The sequence below is a fragment of the Ascaphus truei genome, chromosome 3 (assembly GCF_040206685.1).
Source record: "Ascaphus truei isolate aAscTru1 chromosome 3, aAscTru1.hap1, whole genome shotgun sequence".
Classification (NCBI taxonomy): domain Eukaryota; kingdom Metazoa; phylum Chordata; class Amphibia; order Anura; family Ascaphidae; genus Ascaphus; species Ascaphus truei.
This window is the reverse complement of record NC_134485.1, coordinates 19286734-19308244: the sequence shown is the minus strand read 5'-3', so window position 1 is coordinate 19308244 and position 21511 is coordinate 19286734. Positions and strand designations below refer to the sequence as shown.

General features: G+C 46.0%; 1 protein-coding gene across 1 annotated transcript in view; it reads left to right on the top strand.

Annotated features, from left to right (window-relative positions):
• FAM3B (FAM3 metabolism regulating signaling molecule B) overlaps positions 1-8200 on the top strand; it is a 77330-nt gene extending 69130 nt beyond the window's left edge. The window contains exons 7-8 of the mRNA XM_075593707.1: positions 3176-3308; positions 7748-8200. Of these exons, the coding sequence (XP_075449822.1) occupies positions 3176-3308; positions 7748-7831 (217 nt within the window). The 3' untranslated portion in view covers positions 7832-8200. The remainder of the gene's footprint in view (positions 1-3175; positions 3309-7747) is intronic.
• Positions 8201-21511: the final 13311 nt, after the last annotated feature.

Genomic DNA, 21511 nt, shown 5'->3' with positions numbered 1-21511 from the left:
CCCCTCACCTCCCCTCCACCCCCCCCCCCCTTCACCTCCCTCCACCCCCCCCCTTCACCTCCCCTCCACCCCCCCCCCTTCACCTCCCCTCCACCCTCCCCCCCCTCACCTCCCCTCCACCCCCCCCCCTCACCTCCCCTCCACCCCCCCCCCCTTCACCTCCCCTCCACCCCCCCCCCCTTCACCTCCCCTTCACCTCCCCTCCACCCCCACCCTTCACCTCCCCTCCATCCCCCCCTTCACCTCCCCTCCACCCCCACCCTTCACCTCCCCTCCACCCCCACCTTCACCCCCCCTTCACCTTCCCTTCACTCCCCCCCTTACAACCTCCCACCACCTCCACCCCCCTTCCCACCTCCCCCACCCCCCTTCCCAACTCCCCACCACCTCCCCCCCCCTTCCCACCACCTCCCCCCCACCCCCCCCTTCCCACCACCTCCCCCCCACCTCCCCTCTCCCCCCCCACCTCCCCTTCCCCCCCACCCCCCTCCTTCCCACCACCTCCCCCCCACCCCCCCCCCTTCCCACCACCTCCCCCCCCCACCCCCCCCCCCCTTCCCTGAGGCGGAGTCACGGGCCAAAGGACACACAGGGACACAGACACACACACACACACGTAGACACACACACACACAGACGTAGACACACACACACGTATACACACACACACACGTATACACAAACACACACACACGTAGACACAAACACACACACGTATACACAAACACACACACGTAGACACACACACATAGACACACACGTAGACACAGACAAACACACACACACACACACACGTACACACACGCATGTAGACACACACACACACGTACACGTAGACACACACACATGTACACGTAGACACACACACACATGTACACGTAGACACGTACACACACACACACATGTACACGTACACACACACACACACACACACACATGTACACGTATACTCACACACATGTACACACACATATGGAGACATACGCACACACACATGGAGACACACACACACACATGGAGACATACACACACACACATGTACACATACACACACACGTATACACTCACACACGTATACACACAGGTATACATACACATAATGTATACACACACACATGTATACACACACACACACATGTATACACACACACACACATGTATACACACACACACATGTATACACACACACATGTGTATACACACACACACATGCGCAGGAAAAGATAACTGAAAGGTACTTTCTGTATACCGTCCCATGAATGTACGTTAAATGTACACACACCACACACATGTGTACACACACACACATGTGTACACACACACACGTGTACACACACATGTGTATACACACACACGTATACACACACACACACGTATACACAAACACACACACGTATACACAAACACACACACGTAGACACACACACACACATACACACACACGTAGACACACACACACACGTACACACTCACGTAGACACACACACGTACACACACACACATGTACACGTAGACACGTACACACACACACACACACACACATGTACACGTACACACACACACACACATGTACACGTACACACACACATGGAGACATAAACACACACACATGGAGACATACACACACACACATGGAGACATACACACACACACATGGAGACATACACACACACACATGTACACACACACACACACACACGTATACACTCACACACGTATACACACAGGTATACATACACATAATGTATACACACACACACATGTATACACACACATGTATACACACACACACACACACATGTATACACACACACACATGTATACACACACACACATGTATACACACACACATGTATACACACACACACATGTGTATACACACACACATGTGTATACACACACACACATGTGTATACACACACATGTGTATACACACACACATGTGTATACACACACACATGTGTATACACACACACATGTGTATACACACATGTGTACACACACACACTGTGTACACACACATGTATATACACACACATGTATACACACACACACACATGTATACACACACACACACACATGTATACACACACACACACACATGTATACACACACACACATGTATACACACACACACGTATACACACACCACACATGTGTATACACACACATGTGTATACACACAAACATGTGTACACACACACAAATGTACGCACACACACACACACACACACACATACAATGTATACACACAAACATGTATACACACACACAAACATGTATACACGTGTATACACACATGTGTATACACACACACGTATACACACACACAATATATACACACACACATGTGTATACACACACGTGTATACACACACACGTGTATACACACACGTGTATACACACACACGTGTATACACACACACACGTGTATACACACACGTGTATACACACACATACGTGTATACACACACACGTGTATACACACACACGTGTATACACATACACACACACGTGTATACACACACACGTACACATACACACACACACACGTATACACACACACACATACAATGTATACACACAAACATGTATACACACACACACCCCAGCACCACCACATCAGCACACCGGTATCCCATGCCCCCCCAGCACACTGGCATTCTCGGCTCCCCACCATTCCCAGCCCCCATCAACACCATCAGCACCCACACATCGCCACCTTTGCACCTCCCCATCGCACACCCACATCCGCACCCCCACATCAGCACCAAACCCTCCCAAATCAGCACACCAATACAATCACCATCAGTACAGCCACAGCAGCACTACCACCGCACATGGGCCGCGTGGACCACTCCCCACCCAAATGCCACACCCACACCACAAACATCCCGGGCAACGCCGGGGCTCTCAGCTAGTCTATTATATCTGCCATCACAGTGTCCATGGGTAATGAATTCAACACTGTAACTGCCCTTACTGTAAAGAACCTTTTCCTTTGTTGCTGGTGAAATCTCCTTTCCTCCGACCTTAGGGGGTGACCCTGTGTTGTTTGTACTGCTTTGGGATTAATAATTGTTTTGAAAGAAGCTTGCAGTTATATATAGATATAAGTATTTATTTTGTCACTTTCCTGTCAGGTATGGGTTTTCTAAAGGTAATCTTTTTACAGATTAAACGATGCTGCGAAAAAGACATTTGAAGAACTGGGAAGTAAAGAAATTCGTAATATACGCTTCAGATCAGCTTGGGTTTTCATGACTATTAAAGGAAGCAAATTACCTGACAACATAGAAAAAGAAAAGGTATGATTTGTTTCCATCATCTTAAATGGTAAAGATAAGAGGACTAATGTGTGGGGTGGTAGCCTTTGAAATGACCTTTAAATCGTGTTCAGGTCAGTCCCAGTCAGTAGGTAAAATGCACATCGGAACATAAACAGATGTAGCAGACATTATTACTCCCACTGGTGCGTTGTAGCGTGGCACACAAAACACGCCAGTGGGACCAGACACCATTGTGTTTGCATTAGCTGCGTGTGGGAAAGTGGCGTGGCCAACACGTCGGCATGTCCAGTAACATTTGCTACATCTGTAGATGAAAACATACAGTATGAGCGAATTAGCGTGACAGTGGCGCCTAAGACAGTGGCATGTTTGAAAGGTTAATTGCAGTTCTTTTGACACTTTAAAATACGTTTACAATTATTATTATTTATAACTCTGAACATTTCTATGGTAAACAATATGTTTCTGATAAATTGATTATTTTTCTTTTGTTCCTTGTTTGTAACGCATGATGCCAGGATTATGCCAGGATTAGCCAACAAATAAGCATAAATAGATAAGAATGACCCAAAGAAAATGCCATTTATTTTTCACCGAATACTCTTTTTTTTTTTTTTTAATTAAAAATAATAACAGATTTTAAGTGCGCAAAGAAACCCTCTATTGAAATAAGGGAATACACCTAAGTGATATAAATATAACACAGCCTTGGAAGGTATAAGGTCTGCAGCTGTGGATATAGGAGTGAGGAATCACTCCTAGAACTGAAACAAAAGAGAACAAGCGCAGACGCAAATGGTGAAGTGAGTTCAAATCAATTAATATATATTAAAAGGTATGATATCTGCATACATCAGTGAAGACAAAAGTAGGCATATCGTGCACTTAGGTTAACATGTTACCCGGCACCACCAGACGCACAGGAACAGTAGAACCGCAGCAACCGCCGTGTCACCAAGATGGGTGAGGTAACGCTGATCGTCCGTCGTTTTTAGGCCGTCACTGGCTGGATTAGTCTGGCTTTACGAAGTCTGCACGAACGTCTTTGCACCGTGCCCGCTGGAGCCGCCGTCAGGCTCGTCTCTCCGGAAAGTCCACGTAGTTTTGCGGCCGATTCGCGACTTGCCATAAGGCAATCCTTGCCGCAAAGTGGATTGACGTCACAAGAAAGTTCGGAGCAAGTCTCTCTACACCTCAGCAAGGGTATATGGCAGAGATATAACCGTAGGGGCTAGATACTAAATACATCCAACGCACGTTTCATAGCATAAGTTACTTCATCAGGGATAGAATACAAATATAAAATCACAGGAGATGTACCGTATCACTGCACAGGATAGGTCAATTGAGCCTCAGTATAAACCAATAGGATCTAGGTATGTTAGAACTCACATATGTTTGAATAATGCAGGTCCTAATTAGGACCCAGGCATAGAAAAGATTAACCCATCGTGGGCAGCAATAACTTGGAAAAACAACCTACATATTAAACCTTTAATTATAAAATTATCAGCACATGTTAATAAGATTTGTGTGTTCACATGAGTCTCTGCAATAGAACAAACAAAACATTAGTATATACTGTAGTAATTAAAAATAGTAATCAAAATACTTCGAGACAACATATTCACCGCTTATGAGTCATAAGGGAGAAGGAGTGGCTCAGCGAGGAAAGAAACCGACCGACACTGAGACCGCCGCAGGTGGGCCCAGTTCAACTCCCGGCGTAGGCGCGCCCCATAAAACATGCTATCATTATTATTAATATTATTATTATATATTAATGAAGACAAAGCCCAGGGAATTTAAACACATAGAAACATATAGAAAGAGCCTAAGGAATTTAATAGAGACACATATATCAATATTTTCGTTCAGGCCATTTATACCAAGGGTGTCTAATTTCTGTATCCAGAATGTCTCCTGAATGGAGACATCCTTAAGTCTATCTTAAGTCTATCCCCTCCCCGTCTATTACATGGAATATATTTAATTCCTTTGAAAGTTAGCGATGAGGGGTCCTTATTGGGGTGAACAGAGAAATGGCGACTAACACTATGGGTTTGTAGAGCATTTTTTATATTCCTCACATGTTCTTGAATGCGGAGTTTTAAGCTTCGTTTTGTGCGGCCTACATATTGTAGCCCGCACGCACATTCCAATAAATACACCACGTGAGTCGTGTTACAGTTAATAAAATCAATAATCTCATAAATTTTCGTTTTGCTACGTGATTTGAATGTTTTTCTTTCACGGTGTAGAAATTTGCATATTGAACATTTTCCACATTGATAATTACCTATTGGTTTTGACCCAAGCCAGGTTTTTCTTAAGTACTATCCGAAACCTTCCCTATGTCACTTGGGGCTAAGGCATCCTTTAGACTCCGTGCTTTTCTATATATAAATTTTGGATAGCGGGTAAGATGACCATTCAGGATCGGATCAATCGAAAGAATACCCCAGTGTTTTTTAATAACTTCCTCTATCTGTTTATGCATAGAGTTATAATTGGTAATAAATGCAACTTCCATCCTTTTTGTCTCGTTTGTCTTTTTCTTTTTCGGTATTAGCATATTTGTACGGTCTATTTTCCTGACTTTTTCCAGTTCTATCATAAGCTTTCCGTAATTGTATCCCCGTTCTAAAAATCTCAGAAACAAGAACTGTGCCTGTTCCTCGAAATCTGTTTTGCTAGTGCAATTCCTCTTGACTCTCATAAATTGACCTCCAGGTATGTTGCTTATCCATGATTTTTTATGGTTGCTGGAGGCCAAAAGAAGATTATTTGTATCCACTTTTTTGAAGAATGTGGTTGTGCGTACATCAAATTCCTCTGAAGCAGACAAATTCAGATCCAAATAGGTGACATTCTCTGTGTGTATGACGTGGGTGAAGACCAGATTGAATTCGTTATTATTTAGATATATCATAAACTGGTTCAAAGATTCCTCATCGCCCTCCCACACACAGAGAATGTCATCTATATAGCGACGCCACACTACTATTTGTGCTTTAAACGGATTATTGCACCAGATGTGAGTCTCTTCCGGGTAACATGTTAACCTAAGTGCACGATATGCCTACTTTTGTCTTCACTGATGTACGCAGATATCATACCTTTTAATATATATTAATTGATTTGAACTTACTTCACCATTTGCGTCTGCGCTTGTTTTCTTTTCTTTTTAATTTAAGGCTGATTGCAGCTCAGTAAAGAAGACAGTAACAATGATAGTTTCTTTCCATTTTTAGCCTGCTACATAAGGCCGTCCCTTTAGGTGACTTTGGGAGTTATTTGCCTAGGGCAAAACGGCACCAGATTTATTAAAGAAAAGGAATCCCATTAGAAGCAATGCATTTTTACTTTGCTAAATCTTGTCAATAGATCTATATATATATATTCCCACATAGTATGCTTAAATATTGAACTGCAGACAAATGCCCACTCGCAGAATTTAAAAAATGTTCTCGCATATAATGTAAAATGAACAAACGGGTGAATTATCAGAGCCAGTGATGTCGGGAAAGCCGTGCACTGCAAGAACCCAAACCACAGAGGTCCCGTGAATAGTATTGTCAACGCAATATTAATAAACACTGTACAAGTCCAATAGTATCAAAAGGAGGGTGTAAGGCAGAACACCAATCAGCAGGAATCCATACAGTATATTAATAGTCAACGGGAGTTTGAAATGGCATAACATCCCATCCAGGATATATTATACTGGTTTTGAGGAGAAACCTCCTCTTTGCTTCGTTAGTGGATGGGTTACGACTACATGATCACTGCCCAAGTGACCTCTTGGTCACCATGCAAAAAATCCAGCACTCTGCCCCATGTACAGTGCCTCGTAGGGCCAAAATTAAGGAATAACAATGATCTGAATTAGAGGTTAAATCCTGGTGATTGATGCCTACTTTTTTTTAAATTAGACATATTAGCTAAACATATTACGTATTACTCTGTGTGTACACATGGTAACCGTAATCGTGGCAGCAGTGCTCATTTTCTCTAGCTCCTGCCTTTTCCAGAGCTGAGCTGCGTTATTTTCAGTTCCTCCCAAGATACGTACTGGTGACGTTACTCATTTGAATAGCCATTTAAACCCCCTGTAGAAACCAGTAACTTCACCAGTAAAATGCCAGTTATACTAGCTTTGTACCTGCTATGTCTTATGTTACCTACAGTATATCTGTACAATAATGTTACCTATATCTGTACAATAATGTTACCTATATCTGTACAATAATGTTACCTATATCTGTACAATAATGTTACCTATATCTGTACAATAATTTTACCTATTTAGGAACAAGTACAATGTCTAGTACATTGTTTTTGGCAGCTCTAATCTTGTCACCTTCCTACTCAGGGATACATCATTAAATAAACATAATAATGCACACACATGCCCTTCATATATAATAATTTGTATATCTATTTTTTGTTTACAGATTAACCATTCGCAACAGGCAAAGAACCGATATGCTGGGTGGCCAGCGGAAATCCAGATTGACGGCTGCCTCTCCAAAAACTAAAGAGACCCATGGCTTGTGCCTGTATTGTTTGGTCACTATTTAAATGTGCAAAAGAAGGGAAGTTAACCCTGTATTGGTCAACAGAAGAAAAAAAATGCGGAAAAATAAATTATAAATAGGAGGGTTTTTGGGGTACCAGTTTTTTATATGCAAAGACCTGTTTCTATGGAGATACATGAGGATGGGACCTGCATTTTCATATATAAATATAACTAATCAACGTTCTGTAATAATCTATGCTTGTCAAATGTGCAATACTGCAGCCGTTGTATCATTACAGGTGTGTACAGAATCCGTGTAAAATATTTTCCATCAAGATTTTTAAGTGAGTGTGTATGCAACTAATATATGTTTATTTTATCCATTCCACATTCATTTGTAGATTTTTATTTCAAAGACTGCGAGTGATTATTTCTTGCCCTCGTTTGCATAGTCTTATCCATGACCATTTGCTCTTGGGCAGAGGCTTCTACCCATGGTGTTCACGTTTCTGGAATATGGTAAAAGTGTCTCAGTAGAAGTGAAGTACGAAACAATTTCACAGGCTATTTCACAAGGCTTTACGGGGCTAAAAAACATTGATAAATCAGCAACATTTACCAACACTGAGATCCAGTCCCCGAAATGGGGCTTTTTCTTGAGAGAAGAGAGTGGATGGGAGAAGGAATGGGGACGAGAGAGGAGTCCTGTTTTGCAGAATACAAGTATGCAATAGAAATTAACCTTTTACCTGGATTTTTTTTAAATGAGTCCACTCTCCTTTTCTGCAGAGAGAATTATGCTGAAGGAAATTGATGTGGGAATGATGTATTGGTCGTCAATAACATTAACTTAGCTGGTCACTCAATGGATGGAAATGCATCAACAAAAATGGGCAATATTATGCTAGAAAAAAATATACTGAAACCCAAAAAATTTTTAATACCTCACAGCTCTAACCACTTAAAAGTATAATCCAAAAATATATGGGGTGCAATGTCATGCTATGCATAACGTCAAACCACAAGATAAGAATAACAAGATCCACCAATGAAACACAGCTATATGAAAGGCATTCTTAAAAAAAAAAAAACCTGTATATATATATACAGTGTTTGACAAATCACTCAAAAATCTACTCGGCCACCCAAAAAATCTACTCGCCACCTAGTCCCGCCCCCAACCCCGCCCCTGATCCCACCCCCAACCCTAGTCCCGACCCCAACCCCGCTTTAAAATAAAATATATAAATAAAATACATTTAATAAATTCCTAGTCAGAACAACATTCGTTTTTGACATAAATATATTTATTGTATTACATTATACTACAATTAGTCCTTGTTACGTGTGTGTGTGTGTGTGTCTGTGTGTGTGTAAATGTCGATCTAGAAATAAAAGCCAGGTGTGAATGACTAGTTTCCTGAACCCCTTAACCAGTGTCTGGACGTCCCCGCTTCACAATATCTAAAGCAGCAATCCCACCTGGGATCTTACCTGATCCGCAGTCCCTCAATGTCCAGGTACCCTCATTCCCGCATTGTTATGCATTGGAGGGGATGTGTTCCCTACCTGTCTGCTGGGTTAGGGGGGGGTTCCGATGTCTTCCGTGTGAAGCTTGAGTCAGATCTGGAAGAAAGCAGTATAGGTTATTTCGGTGTAATATGGGGCAGTTAAGATATATAGGGTAAATAAGAGATCTAGAAAGAGTGTGAGACAGACACGGAGAGGGTGAAAGAGAGGGGGGGTGAGAGAGAGAGGGGGTGAGAGAGAGAGGGGGTGAGAGAGAGAGAGGGGGTGAGAGAGAGAGAGGGGGTGAGAGAGAGAGAGGGCAAGAGATAGGGGGTGATTGGGTGGGGTGACGGGGTGATTGGGTGGGGTGACGGGTGATTGGGTGGGGTGATTGGGGGGGTGGGGTGATGTGACACTTCTGGTATCCTACACACACACTCCCATACACACACTCTCCCATGCACACACTCTCCCATGCACACACACTCTCCCATGCACACACACACACACTCTCCCATATACACACACACACACACTCTCCCATATACACACACACACTCCCATATACACACACACACACACACTCCCATGCACACACACGACAGGGGGAAGAAGAGGAAAGGCCGCGCGACCGAGCACCACCACCACTGCCCCGCTCGCCCCCCCCCCTCGCCCCCGCGACCATCTCCCGGCCTGCTCGAGCAGCCACGGGACCGTGGGGAAGCGGAGACCAAGGAGGTAAGGGGGGAACACCCCCACTACCATCTCCAGCCCGGCGCGAGTATTGGGGGAAGCGGGAAGTGGCGCGGAACCGGGGAGAGAAGGGGGGGACACCCCCACTACCATCACCCGCCCCGCGAGTATCGGGGGAAGTGGGAAGTGGCGCGGGGACTGGGGAGAGAAGGGGGGGACACCCCCACTACCATCACCCGCCCCACGGCGCGAGTATCGGGGGTGGGGGAAGCGGGGAAACACCTTGGCTTGCAGGGAAGGAGCAGAGGGGCCAGAGGATTAGAGTACTTATTCTGCAACAGATGTCCGGCCAGAAAGAATGGCCGCTCGTTGGGGGCGGGCTCATATAGAGCCTGGCCGCGCGCCCACAAAGCCTAGGAGCGCGCGCCAATCAGCTGTCAGGTAGGGGGAGTTTTTTTTTTTCAGGCAGCGCGAGCAGGGAAAATTTTAGCGCGAGCAGGGAAATTTAAAAAAAACAAAGACGTGTGCTGCTTGGGCCAATATTTACTCGCCCGGAGGTTAAATCCACTCGCCCCGGGCGTGTAAATGTATAGGATTGTCGAACACTGTATATATATATATATATATGATACACAGAGAAGCCTGCAACAGACCTATATCAATATACTGTGCTAAAACCAGTTCAATAAGGTGTAAGGGATAACACTACTGGCGGTGCTGGTGGATGATAATAACATGTAAACCTGCACAGAAAAAAAAAGAATCCCGATAGCACTTTAGCATACAAAGGTAACAAAATGTATTAATCACAAATACAAATAAACATGCATGGTTAAAAAGGAACAGTGGTGTCCTCCCTGCTGTAGAATAGTACTGAAACTCCTTAAAGACAAACATAACAAGCTGAAATAAGCTGTTACAGAGTTAGAATGCAGTCTAAGAGGAGAGCATACTACTGAAACATAATGTAGACACAAAGTAGTGATACTGAGTGCTCAGTACATGATAATAACTGCACCAAGGGGTAATACGAGTGTAGAAGCAAACTATGTTTGCCTCTTACAACTCTGACCGGCCGGTCAGCGATTACTGAAATAACAGCCCCTGTATTGAAGCCGTGTGTGCATAACAGCAAAAATATGCAATAGAGATAAATGTAATTTGGCACACACAGATGTTAACTAGTTGACAGGTGATAGCAACAAAGTCAAAAGAAGATGCAGGAAATACTTAGCTTGAGTCCAGCAAAAATGAGTATCCACAACTGAGAGGAGTCATCAAAAGTTCAGTGATGTTAGGTCACAGCCGCAATCGCCACAGTGCGCATGCTCCTTTATGATGGGAGCATCAGGCGGAACCACGTGATGCGGCAGGAGGAAATGATGACAACAGGGGGCACCACCGAATCCAGGGGAGACAAACAAGCCCCGACGTGCACGTTTCACCACCTGCTTCGCCCCGGCAACATTTTTAGAGCAGGAGCGGGGTGCGTGGCTGTTACGGGAGGGTGTGTGTCATTGGCTGTATAGGGGCTGTCTGTGTTTCTGTGTATCTCTCTCTCTCTCCCCTCCCCTCATCTCTCTCCCCCCATTGCTCTCTCTCCCCCTCTCTCCCCCACATTGCTCTCTCCCACCCTGCGCTCTCTCTCTCTCCCCCCCCTCTACACTCTCCCTTGTCCCCCCTGCATGCTCTCTCCCTGCCCCCCCTGCACTCTCCCTCCCTGCGCTCTCTCCCCTGCCCCCCGCACTCTCTCTCCCATCCCCCCTCTCTCCCCCTTTGCTTTCTCTCCCCCCTTACTTTATCTCCCCTTTCTCTCTCCCCCTCTATCTCCCTTCTCCCCCCTCTCCCTTCTCCCCCCTCTCCCTTCTCCCCCCTCTCTCTCCCTTCTCCCCCCCTCTCTCTCCCTTTTCCCCCCTCTCTCTCCCTTTTCCCCCCTCTCTCTCCCTTTTCCCCCCTCTCTCTCCCTTCTCCCCCTCCTCTCTCTCCCTTCTCCCCCCTCCCCTCCCCCTATCTCCCCCCCTCTCTCTCTCCCTTCTCCCCCCTCTTTCTCTCTCTTCTCCCCCCACCACACCACTCCGTTTCCCCCCCACCACACACACAGCACTCCGTTTGCCTCCCCCTCCCCCCGTTTGCCCCCCCCTCAGTCCGTTTGCCCCCCCCTCAGTCTGTTTGCTCCACCCCCTCTCAGTCTGTTTGCCCCCTCTCAGTCCATTTGCCTCCCCCTCTCAGTCCATTTGCCCCCTCTCAGACCATTTTCCCCACCTCAGTCCGTTTGCCCCCCAGTCCGTTTGCCCCCTCTCTCAGTCCGTTTGCCCCCCTCTCAGTCCGTTTGCCTCCCTCTGTCCGTTTGCCCCCTCCCCCCCTCAGGTACGCCACAGGATTGACCTGTTTGAGAATGGTGAATGGGCCCAGGAATCTTGGAGCCAGTTTCAATATAGGTGTCTTCAATCTTATGTTCTTAGAAGAAAGACACACGTTGTCTCCTGGCCTAAATTTGGGCGCCTCATTGCGATGGCGATCAACCTGTGACTTTTGTCTGAGTATCTCTTCCTGTAGAGTCTTTTGAATTCTCTACCAAGATTTTTGGAGCGAGTTCACTCTGGAATCTGCTGCTGGAACTCCGGAAGGATTGGAAGAGATGAGAAGGGGCGCTGGATGGAACCCGCAATTTATGAAAAATGGTGATTCTTGAGTGGACTCATTTCTGAGTGAGTTATGGGCCATGGGAGTACTGTAGTGCCGGCGGTTATTCTAACACAAACCAGTGGCAATCACCAAAAAGACCCAGGTACAAGCTTGGTACATGCTGGGTCTTGTTTAAGGCATTTCTGCATTTACTAATGGCCCATCAGATTAACAGCAGGGGGCCCTGGCAGTCCCATTCAAATTGAATGGGACTGCCAGGGACCCCTGCTGTGTTAATCCGATGGGTCATTAGTCAATGCAGAAATGCCTTAAACTTGCCTTAAACTAGCCAGGTTACACCCAGCATGTACCCAGCATGTAACTGGGCTAGTTTAAGGCAAGCTTTAGAATACTCGTTGCCTCGTCTGTAGTTCCACCCAGTTGTCCTGTGCATCAGAAATAAAGCATCGCAGGTATTGCTCTAGTGACTGGTTTGTTCTTTCGGTTTGTCCGTTGGTTTGGGGATGATACCCAGAAGAAAAAAGAAGAGAGATCCCCAACCTTTGAGCGAAGGCACGCCAAAATTTCGAGACTAACTGTGACCCCGATCGGACACTATAGAGAGTGGGACTCCATGAATACAAAATATTTCTTTGATATAAATATCTGCCATGGTGGCAGAATTAGGAAGACCCTTGAGAGGAATGAAATGGACCTGTTTGGAAAACCTATCAACAATAACGAGAATAGTATTCATCCCACAAGAAACAGGAAGTTCAACAATAAAGTCCATTGAGAGGTGGGTCCACGGTCGGTCCGGAATGGGTAAGGGATGAAGCAGACCAGACGGCTTATTGCTGGCGGACTTATTTTGAGTAACAGGTGGAACATGAGTTGATGAATTCCTTGATATCCTTAAACATATCAGGCCACCATAAGGTGCGTCTGATCAGATCGAAAGTTCTCTTTGCACCTGGGTGACCGGCAGACTTAGAGGAGTGACCCCACTCAAGGATCTTGTGCATAAATTGAGGGGCAGCATACACTGGCGACACACTTTATTCGAGCTCGGCTAGTCCCACGAATTCGGGTATACCCGGGTGTATTGAGGTTTGTGACTGTTTTCTGCCCGAGTGCATTGGGTTATTTTCCAGGCAGGGATTGAAGCATTTTATTCCCACTGGCTGCAATACTGCACAGTATATATATATACTGCATTACAATTCATGAATTTATGCCATCTGGTAGACACGCGAAGCATTGCAGCCTATTAAATCCTAATCATTATCATTTTTTTTTTTATAACTTTCTTTTATTGGTTTTTCCAAGATATTACATACAAGTATCATATTTGTACCATTCAATAATTTGCTTGACAAACAACAGCTAGACAAACGTGGGAGGGGTAGACGCGACATTGTTGGGGAAATGGGGAGGGGAGGGGTACTAGGGGTGGAGGGGGGGGAAGGGAGGGTAGCGCTGAGGAGGTATCTTTGTTCTCTTCCTTCGCTGGTCTTTCCATGGCACTGTATACTCGGATTGATCAGTGTTTGTATTGCTCATGACTTGATTTTAGGAGGAGGGTCGTTTAAGTCGCCTTGTTCTATTTTTTAAGCTTAGTTTTGGCGTCATATTTCCTGCTTTTTTGTTCCGACCTCGAAGGAGAACCCATCTGTCACTATTAAAGCCAGACGGTGGCATTGCTCATCCCTGGGATATCTGTCTGTGCCAACCATAGCGACCAGACTTTTTGGAAATTTGTGCCAGTGTCGTTGACCAGACTTGTCAACTTCTCCATCTGGCAGGCGAACCAAATTCTGTTCCGAATTTTATCTATTGATGGAATTGCATTCTGGTTCCACAGTGCTGCGGTCTCGCACCTCATTGCCGTGGCAAAATATGCTATTAATTTGTTGCCCGATCTAGAGACCTCGTCTGTGGGCTTACCCAGCAGGAACACCCATGGGTCCAGCTGAATTTTGAGGCCTAAAAATATCCTCTGTAGCCAATCTCTAATTTGTGTCCAGACCGGAATGAGTCGTGGACAAGACCACAGCATATGTACCAGATCTCCCCGTTCCCCGCACTGTCTGGGACAGAGCGGGGAAGCACCCGCGACAAATTTTGCCAATCTAACTGGGGTGAGATACCACCTCATTAGTACCTTATATGAGTTCTCCTTCAATGTCGTACATATCGAGCTACTGGCCGCAGCCTTGAAGATTGCCGTCCAGTCATCGTCTTCTAATGGTCCTGTCAAGTCCGTCTCCCATTGTGTCATGAACCTGGTTTTATGTGAGCTGTCAATGTCTACCCTGACCACCTCTCTGTAAAGAGCAGAAATTAGTCCCCGCGTATCGGTTCCCCGATCACAGAGCTTCTCAAAATTGGTTAGCGGCGGCCTAGTCGGGTGTTTGGTATAGAATGCCCGGACCTGGAGGTATCTAAGAAATTCAGTGTTAGGTAGGTCTGTTTCTGACTGAATTTGGTCAAATGGTTTAATCGTGTCGCGCCCCTCCAGGTCTTTTAATCTTCGCAACCCCAATCTCTGCCAACGTATGAAGTTCTTATCAATCAGCCCTGGAGCAAAGTCTGGATTTCCGTATAGGGGAGTCATCAGGGTATGTTTTGAGGTTAATGAGTGATTATTTTTAGCCGTATCCCAGACCGAGAGCGAGTTGAGCACAGAGGTCAGCGGATCTCTGAGATCTTTTAATCTAGATTTAGGGTACCAAATTAGGTCCTTAAACTCTAGCGGGGCGCATACCTCCCGCTCCAGTGCCACCCAGCGCCTTTGCTCTGGATCACCATGCCATTGTGTAATTTGGCATAGTTGTGCCGCTTTATAGTATGCCATCAAACTCGGTACCGCTAAGCCTCCAGTTTCCCTAGGTCTTTGCATAATTGACATTTTTACCCGCGGTGTTTTGTTTTTCCAAATGAATCTAGTAACTGCATTCTGCAGGTCTTTAATTTCCGATCGCACTACGGGTATCGGAAGAGTTTGGAACAGGTACAGTATCCTAGGGAGGAGGTTCATTTTCACACAATAGATTCTGCCAATCCAGGATATACCGTACTCGGACCAGTCCTTTAATTCCTTCGTGAGGGCTCTTAATAATCTCGGATAGTTCTCTTGATATAGATTGGAGCTACGATTGGTGAGATAGATCCCTAAATATTTTATGGCCTTGGACTGCCATTTAAACTGGAAGTTAATTTCCAATAATTTCTCTGTTTCCTTTGGGATGTTTAGATTTAGTGCCTCCGATTTAGCTTGATTTATTTTAAAACCAGAGATTCTACTGAATTTTTCCAGTAGAGCAAACAGATTGGGCAGCGAGGTAAGCGGTTTCGTCAGAGACAAAATGATGTCATCTGCATATAGAGCTATTTTATGCTCTTGGGAGTGGATTTGTATTCCCGAAATATCGGGACTGCGACGTATGTGAGCCGCTAGCGGTTCCACGCATAAGGCGAACAACAGGGGCGAGAGTGGGCATCCCTGTCTGGTCCCGCTTTTGATTTTAAACAACTCTGATGGGAAACCCTGATGTACCACCCTGGCAGTCGGAGTTGTATATAATGCTTTTATTGCCCCTAAGATTTTACCTCCGAACCCAAATGCTCCAAGCGTGGACTCCATGTATGGCCAGTCAATCCTGTCGAAGGCTTTCTCTGCGTCTAAACTTAACACTATTCCGCGGACCCCGTTGGCATTGATGTAATTAATTATATCTATTATCCTTCTAGTGTTGTCGGCCGCTTGTCTATCTCTAATAAAGCCAACCTGGTCCGGGTGGATAAGCCTTGGCAGGATCCCGCTCAATCTACTGTATTGGCCAGTAATTTGGAGTATATCTTAACATCCGAATTGATTAAGGAGATCGGCCTATAGCTTTGACAGTTTGTGGGATCCTTGTCCTTCTTATGAATTATAGATATCGACGCCTGGAGCATCTGTTCCGAAAAGGGTTCCCCCGCCAAAACTCCGTTAAATAACTTGAGCATGGGCGCTGCCAGAACCCCGACAATTTTTTTGTAGTATAAATTTGAGAACCCGTCGGGTCCTGGGGCCTTAGAGGGTTTCAGATTCTTAATGACCGCGGTCAGTTCCTCCAGAGTGAAATCAGTCTGGATTGCCTCGCGCTCCAATCTGTTCAGCCTAGGAAGGGATGCCTCCTTTAAGAAGGACTGTAATAATTTGTTCGTTTTAGGGTTGTGTGTTACCTTCTCCCCATTATAGAGCTGTTCATAAAAAAGTCTAAACTCTTCCACTATACGTTTAGGGTTGGAGGACATCTCCCCCGATTTAGTTTTAATGGCCTGTATGTTATAACTCGGTTGCCTATTCCTGATCCTGTTAGCTAGCATGGTATCCGGTTTGTTGGCTTTCTCAAAGAATTTCCTCTTAGTCCAACTCATGTCTCTCTCAGCCTGGGATGTGAGGAGGAGGTTAAGTTCTATCCTTACATCCTTCAACTCCTTAAGAATGTCCCCTCTACCTGATCGGCTATGTAGTATAGAGAGCTCATGTAACCTCTTATATAGCTGTGTCAATTTTATTTCCCTCTGTTTTTTCCGTCTTGCTGCTAGGCTAATCAGCGTTCCTCTCATCGTGGCCTTATGGGCCTCCCACAGTGTTATATGGGAATCCACTGTGCCTGTATTCGTAACAAAGAATTGCCTGATCTCATCTTTAACTGTCTGGGCTAATTCAGGGATCTTGATCAGGGATTCGTTTAGTTTCCAATTTGCCCCTGGGCTGACTGGCCTAATTTGCGTGCATCGTAGCTCGATCGATGCGTGGTCCGACCATGAGATGTCATGGATTAGAGTTTCGGTGATTTGTGGGACCATTCTGCTCGATACAAAAAAGTGATCCAGTCTACTATAACTGTCGTGTGGGTGTGAGTAAAAAGTATAAGTGCGCTCGCCCGGGTGTTGTTCCCGCCAGATGTCTACCAGGCATCCTCTTCGTAACCCTTCTATAAGAGCTGTTGCCCCTATTTGTCTTGTTTTTTCCTTTCTCGGGGATCTATCTATTCGCGGGTCCAGGACCTTATTGAAGTCTCCCGCCAATATTATATTGCCCACAGCCCATTGTTTGAGCTTGAGAAAAATTCCCTCAAAGAACTGAGGGTCGTGTTCACATGGGGCATATATACATGCCAGCGTGATTCTACATTGTTGTATCTGGCCCACCAGTATTATATATCGGCCTCCTGGATCACGTTTTATTTTTTCCAGTTCAAACGGGACTTTGTTATGGAGTAAAATGGCAACTCCTTTTTTCTTTTCTTTGGCTGAGGCGAGATAAAACCTTCTAAAGTTTTTGTCTATAAACCCTGGGTTTTTGTTAGAGCAATAATGCGTCTCTTAAAGAAACAGAACATCAATTTTCCTACGCTTGAATTCTGCAAAGGTGATTCTGCGTTTTTGGGGGGAATTGAAACCCTTAACATTTTGTGATAGGAACCTTAGAGCCATGTTTGTGTGTGTAGTGAGTCTCTGTGGGTGCGGTGCTTTTGCCTCCTACCCGTGCCTTGGATTTTCTGTGACTGCCAGTTGCTGTGTTGCTGACCTCTTGTCGTCGTACGACCTCCTGTTGGGGTACCTGTGGAAGGGGTGGGAAAACACAGAAGGAGATGACAGGGAACATATAATCCCATAACAAGTACAGGGGAAACCACCTTGGTCCTAGCTGACCTGTGGTTTGCTGCCTGGGAAATCCGCCAGTACTCTGGATACTCTTCTTTTTCTGTCCTGGATTTTGGGATGTGTACCAGATCACGGGTTCCCAGGTCTTTGACCGGGTTGCAGCTTAAGGCCGCAGTCCAGCCCCAGGGGCACATGCCAACGGGTGGGGATAAAGGCAATCACCAGCCCCCCCCCCCGCCGGCAGTGTTAACATTGTCTTATGATAACAATATTCCTTAATCATCTAAAGTTTAAACTCAACTGTATAATTGGTTAACTAACTAGAGATTATCTCCTGATCTTAGCCTATGTAGCTGTCTGACTTTTCACGACTACTATGTATTATCTATGCTATGATTCTCCTTAAGGTGTCCCCACTGCTCCTCAGCCGGGGAATGCGCGCACCCCTCTGCGGAGACCCCCCTCCCTGCTCGGCGTGTCTTTCATCCGCCTCCTTCGATCTTCCGCATCAGACGGCTGTCCCTTCTTCCTGGTAGGCGCTGTCTCTGACGTCAGTTCCCCTGCGACGGGGCTCAGCGAAGGGCCGCCTCCTGACATCCGCCGGATCTAGTGCGCATAACCGCCTGCGCGCAGCTGAAGAAGGAGGTGTGTCTCGGGGGTGGAGCTGCCCGGAGCTCCCAGCTTTCGCGCCCAAACTGCGTCCGCCATTCTGAATTGGCGCTTCTTCCTCAGCTCTTCCCGCGGATCTTGCCGGGACGCCATTTTGGTAAGTATATGGAGTCTCTCTTCCCTTAGTCCTTTTTTCCCCAGATTTTCTGTGTGTTTCAGCAGGGACTTTACCGCTTGGGCCCGGACCATCGGGGGGGGGGGGGCTAGGGGGTAACACCGGAGCCCGTAGTCGTCAGGCAGCTTATGGTAAGGGTGATAGTCTCTTTATTTGTGGAACAACCGGGGTGATAACAGTAACTCCTAGTTCTGCAGAAACTAGAAAACAGTCAGGGGACTCCTTTTTCAGCCAGGTCTTGAAGGTCTCGCTTTATCCTGCCGATGGCCGGCTGGGGGGCCCACCTTCTCCCATTCTGCCTGCCTTGGGGGGCGTTCTACCGGGGGTTCGATCTGCAGCATGTTCGGTATGTCCAGTCTTTTCAGGAACTCCTGGCCATCCGATAGGTGTTTGAGGACATGAGACCGTCCATGCTGCACCACAATCAGGGCGAAGGGAAAGGCCCATCTGTATTTTACGTTTTTGTCTCGTAAAATTCTGGTGACCGGTTGGAGGGCCTGGCGTCTGGATAACGTGATCGGGGAAATGTCCTGATAAATGGCCATCTCTACTCCCTCGAATTTCACTGTAGGTGCCCTGGTGATTTTGCAGATTTCTGCTTTTGTGGTGAAGTGGTGTAAACGTAGGATTACATCCCGGGGGGGATTGTTAGGCCAGGGACGTGCCCTCAGTGCTCGGTGGCACCGGTCCATGACCAATTCTGCCTCTGTCTTTCCCGGCATGATGGAAGTCATCCACCTATTTAGCATTGCTTCAGGGTCTTGTATCTCTTCAGGGATCCCCCTCACCCTGAGGTTGTTCCTTCTGTCACGGTTCTCGCTATCCTCGTGGCGTTCTTCCAATTCTGCCACTTTCCGTTCCAGTATGGTGACCCTGGAGTCTGTCTCTTTTTGGCTTCTTGTGGATTCCTCAATTTTTTCCTCGAGGTCGTTCGTGCGGTTTCCGATATTTAAAATGTCTTTCCGCAGGTGTTCCACCTCTCCTCTGAAAAAGGTTTTCAGATCGGAGAGAAGCTGCGCTATCTCCCGCTTCATAGCGCTTGTCGGGTCATCCGTCACTACCTCTATCTCCGGTGCGGAGTCAGAGTCTGATGCCGCCATACTGTCCGTTTCCCTAGGTTTTTTAGCCCCCACGAAGTAAGTGCGGACATCTACCCTCTGTTTTGATTTTTTTCTTGTGGCCGCCATGGAATTTTATGCTGTGGGTGTTCCGATATTGCTTGCTGTTAATTTGCTGCGGCTAAATTGAGTTTTGCTATCAAGATTTATTTAATTCTTGCCGGCGGGTTACGGAGCTCTCAGTTCAGACCTCCATCTCCGTTCCCGTCGCGTATGCGCCTCCCCTAATCATTATCATTTAACAGATCAGCCGCCCGTCAGCCAGGCATGAACCCAGGCTGGGAAGGCAAATGCAACGGGGCTTGTCAGAGGTGAGGAGCGGCGCATTCCAGGTATCTGCCAGGTACATATTGGGTATTTGCTTGAATAAAGTGTGTCGGTGCAGTACAAACAACCCTCCGGCACCTCCATACCCTTGGGGGTTGAGCGTCTGAGTCTCCAAGATCTTGTATACACGTATGGTTTACCCCCGCTACAGCTTAACTATAGAGCATGGGAAGTGGTGCTGTAAGGGGCATATAACTTAGTACACGGTGGACAGACAGAACCCCTATTAGTAGCACTCTGATCCAGTATGAAATGGTGATAATATTAAAATAACTTTATTAAATGACAATATCGTTAAAATATTGGGGTTTAAAACAATGATTAAATGATACCAAGTGATTCTTACTCTATGAATATGTACGATCAACCAATCGTATCAGGAGTTACTCCTGACGAAGCCGAGAACAGTTCCTGGTAGCTGGGCGAAACGCGTAGAGTTTACCAGTGGACCAAATTTGGTCGTGGAGGCGATCCGTAGAATCAGCTCTGAAGCCGTGACATCACATCTTGCAGACGGGCGCTCAGAAGGAAGCTCCGGTCCAGGACACAGAGCCGCGGAAGCCAGCAGACTGATCTGAGGGAGGCGGTGAGCTGTTTCGGGACATCTTCCATTCATTATATGTGATACATGCTTTTATTCTATTTGCAAATTGTAAGTGCGCATTTTATACTGTGTTTTTTATACATAAAGTTTTCATACTGATCGCACTATGTAGTTCTCTCCCTCTCTCCATATACACACACTGCGGACGGAGAAACGTTTAGGGGGTTCAGCTCACAGACATCCTCAAGGGTGGCAACCCAATTTGCCAACTGCTGTTATTACATGTTTGCTCCTGTTAGTAGATCAGCTATACGAGCCAAGACATTGCCTGTATACCCATACAATATAATACATCTGCACTTATATATATTTTATTCTCTTATCCCCCCACATGCTCCCCCTGGATGTTTTGAGATAACCCTTAATCCTTGGAACCCA